Genomic DNA, 3,554 nt, shown 5'->3' with positions numbered 1-3,554 from the left:
TTTGCACTTTCTGACATGTCAAACTGAATACGCCGACGTTTCGTCTGTGTAAACAAACACGCAGACACGTGGGACCATCATTATCATTAATTTATTAATATTATCCAGCTGCTAAACCAACTTTTTGCTATAACATTCACTTTGCTACCCTCAACTATTTTCAGTACCAAGATTGCTCCATTAGCGTTTATGAATTCAACAATTTTCCCTATAAACAAATATTGATTTAATTAGTCACACATTTTCATTTTTAAGGAAAAATAAAAGGATATGTACCATGATTTATTCAAAGTAATTTATTTATGAAACATGTGAATGTAAAATGAAAAGGTTTTGTACCATGATTTATTCAAAACCATCTTGAATCATGTGAAAGTAAAATGAAAAGCTTTTTATTTGTGAAACACATGAAAGTAAAACGAAAATATATAGACTATTTAATTTTAAGTTGATACTTAAACAACACTAACAACCATATACATCTACAATCCGATTAAAATATGGTACGAGAAAGATATATATTAGACTGTCAACAATTATATCTTTACGTTAAACAAAACCACTGCTTCATATTTATCTTGTTGATACTTAAATTTTTTAAAAGTAAATACTATAAAAAGAATTCGGATTTTTCATTATCATTATTACAAAAAAGTATATAAGTTGATGCCATATTCAAAGAAAAATAAAAAAATTTGTAGAAATGGAGATAATATCAAAATTCAAAAGTAAGGTGTCTATTTTTACAAATAAACAAAAGGTTGAGGGTCGTAAAAAGAAAATCAGAGAGAAAGAAGCATTTTTCTTCGAGCGAGAGAGAGAGAGAGAGAGAAGCTCTTATTTATCAGAAGACTGCAAATCCGCTTGTGAATTATCTAATTGACCGGAGATGGCCATCGTTGACGATAGAACTTCGTCGGACGGCAGCAGCGGTGGTGGCAAAGTTTGGGGATTATTTAAGTTACCCTTTCGGAGCACAAATAATAGTTCCACGCATACAACTTCCTCGACTTCTTCATACCAAATTGAAGGATCAAACCCTCACAACAACATCAACATCAACAATAACCATAGCTCGAGCTCCGGCAGCTCGGTCTCATCGGTAGCTAGATCTCTGCTTCCAACACGACGTCGTCTTCGACTTGATCCGCGAAATAAGCTTTATTTTCCCTGTAAGAACACTCGTCTTTTCTACTGCTCCCTTTTCTCCAATAATTACTAATTTTTTAGTATTACTTGTTCGATATCCTACCTGTTTGTTTCTAAGTGCATGAGATCTACTTGGTTTTTTTCAATCGATTTGGAAATTTCTGTTTTTTAATGGTGGGTTCTATACCAGGCTTGCTTATTTGTTTGTGAATTGAAAAATGCGAAATCGAATCACATTACTTCTTGACAGTTTAAGAGTACTTTTTGTTACTCCGATGATGTTAATTGGTATCTTCCTACATCAGCTGTCAATTCGATCAGGAACCCATAGATTTACTTATGCTAAATCTTATGTTTTAAGTAGCTGAAATAAGTGCTAAATCGGACCAACACAACTATTAATTAGGTTATACTTCATTTGTTTGAATTTATTTATAGATTTACAACTTTGTATCATCAAGTTTTTGATGTAAACAAGTTATTAGCGAGAAATTAGATTTCATGGCTTGTGGAAGTTCACATACCTTTCTTATCTTTGCTAGGTTAAATTAAATTGACTTTTATGATTCTTACAAGCATGAGTGTAATTGGTTCTTTTCAACTCTGTAGATGAACCTGGTAAGCAAGTCCAAAGTGCTATTAAGATAAAGAACACCAGCAAATCTCATGTAGCTTTCAAGGTATGCTCATAACTTTCTTTAATCCTGCTAATATTTTCCTATATTCTTGTATCAATTTCACAATTATAATATCACAAATTTAACTCTATCTCTTATTTAAATACAACTTTAACCATAAACCTTAATCTGATATATATATATATGCTGTTTTCTTGTATTGCTAAAGTTTCAAACAACCGCTCCAAAAAGCTGTTTCATGAGGCCTCCTGGAGCTATTCTTGCTCCTGGCGAGAGTATTATTGCAACTGGTATTTATTTTTTAAGGTTAAGTGCACTAAATAGTTGCATTCTACTTTCATTTTTATTGCTTATGTTTTAAATGGTTGTGAATTGTGACAGTTTTTAAGTTTGTGGAGCCTCCAGAGAACAATGAAAAACCAATGGATCAAAAAAGAAAAGTCAAATTCAAAATCATGAGTCTGAAAGTCAAAGGGATGATGGATTATGTACCTGAGCTAGTGAGTTATACTTATACCTATACATATAGATAAAATTGGTTTTTGGTAAATGAGTTTTATTCTGTGTTGACTCAGTTCGATGAGCAGAAAGATCAAGTGGCAGTGGAACAGATTTTACAAGTTGTTTTTCTAGACGTGGAACGCCCTAGCCCTGTAAGTAGATTCCAAATTATTATTATTATTATGTGTTCTTTATACGGTTGAATGTGAAATTACCTTTCTGTCCCTGTTTTAAGGCTTTGGAGAAATTGAAACGTCAGTTAGCCGAGGCAGAAGCTGCTCTTGAATCCCGCAAAAAACCTCCGGAAGAAATCGGGACAAAAATTGTTGGTGAAGGTCTTGTCATAGATGAATGGGTGAGCTCTTAATTGTTATATATTTGAAAAATTGACTTACTTATTAAGTTATTATTATTATTATTAAATGTTGATATGCTTGCTAATGTTCCTCTCTTTGTTGCATTATTTAGAAAGAGAGAAGAGAGAGATATTTGGCCAGACAACAAGTTGAAGGCGTAGACTCGGTTTAATAAGTTTGTTCCTTTTATGTTCATTTTGTATCATTTGGTGTATGATCATGCAGTACAATCTGTTCTGTCTTGTCCTGTTCTGTTCTCTGCACAAAAGAGTTGTGCAGAAGACGTTTGAAAAAAGAAAATGTTTCCATGTAAAAAGCTTTGGTGAGTTGAATCTGTAACTTGAGGGGTATATGGTAAGTTATCACATTCAAGTTGTTGGTGGGTGCATGTACAATTGTACATGGTACAAGGTACAAGTCCATACAGCACAAAGGTACTACTTGGACTTGCACACCCATCATTCACTTTACCATCAAATCTAAGATTGTTGTGTATTACTTACTGTGTGTTGATCTCTGTATACTAATAAGTAAATTAGCCCATTAAATAACCAAGGTTTCTTAAAATCGACACTCAGTATACACTAAGAAACATTTTTAATTAGCGATAAGAAACAACACCTAAATATAAATTGAAATTTCAATGTAATCTGAAGAGCTGTTTATTCAGTTGGAAACTTCTTGATGATATGTTTAAGAACATTGGTTGTTGTAGTTGAAGCTTCATTAGGAGAGATCCCCGTCAACACAGATCCATTGACCAACGAAGAGTGAAAGACAGTTGATGTTGGGGTTAATTGACAATAAATATTCCAAATTCAAGCCAAACGATTGGCAGATTGAGGTGCAATCGCCTGCGGGCTCCACACCAGTAACTTGGTTACATGAAATGACTGAATTTGCCTTCTCG

The 3,554-nt window shown here is 33.4% G+C and overlaps 1 protein-coding gene across 1 annotated transcript; it reads left to right on the top strand.

The window, feature by feature from the left end:
- Positions 1-822: 822 nt before the first annotated feature.
- Positions 823-3,142, top strand: LOC145102108 (vesicle-associated protein 4-2-like). Its single transcript, XM_079039462.1, has 7 exons — positions 823-1,172; positions 1,759-1,829; positions 1,996-2,077; positions 2,169-2,287; positions 2,363-2,440; positions 2,524-2,643; positions 2,757-3,142. Exons 1-7 carry the CDS (start codon positions 890-892, stop codon positions 2,814-2,816), a joined length of 813 nt encoding a protein of 270 aa, XP_078895588.1. The 5' UTR covers positions 823-889; the 3' UTR covers positions 2,817-3,142.
- The last annotated feature ends 412 nt before the right edge of the window (positions 3,143-3,554 follow it).

The sequence above is a fragment of the Lactuca serriola genome, chromosome 4 (genome assembly GCF_051521515.1).
Source record: "Lactuca serriola cultivar US96UC23 chromosome 4, Lser_US96UC23_V15, whole genome shotgun sequence".
Lineage (NCBI taxonomy): Eukaryota > Viridiplantae > Streptophyta > Magnoliopsida > Asterales > Asteraceae > Lactuca > Lactuca serriola.
Note: the sequence above shows the minus strand (reverse complement) of the source record. Positions and strands in the feature narration are given on the sequence as shown.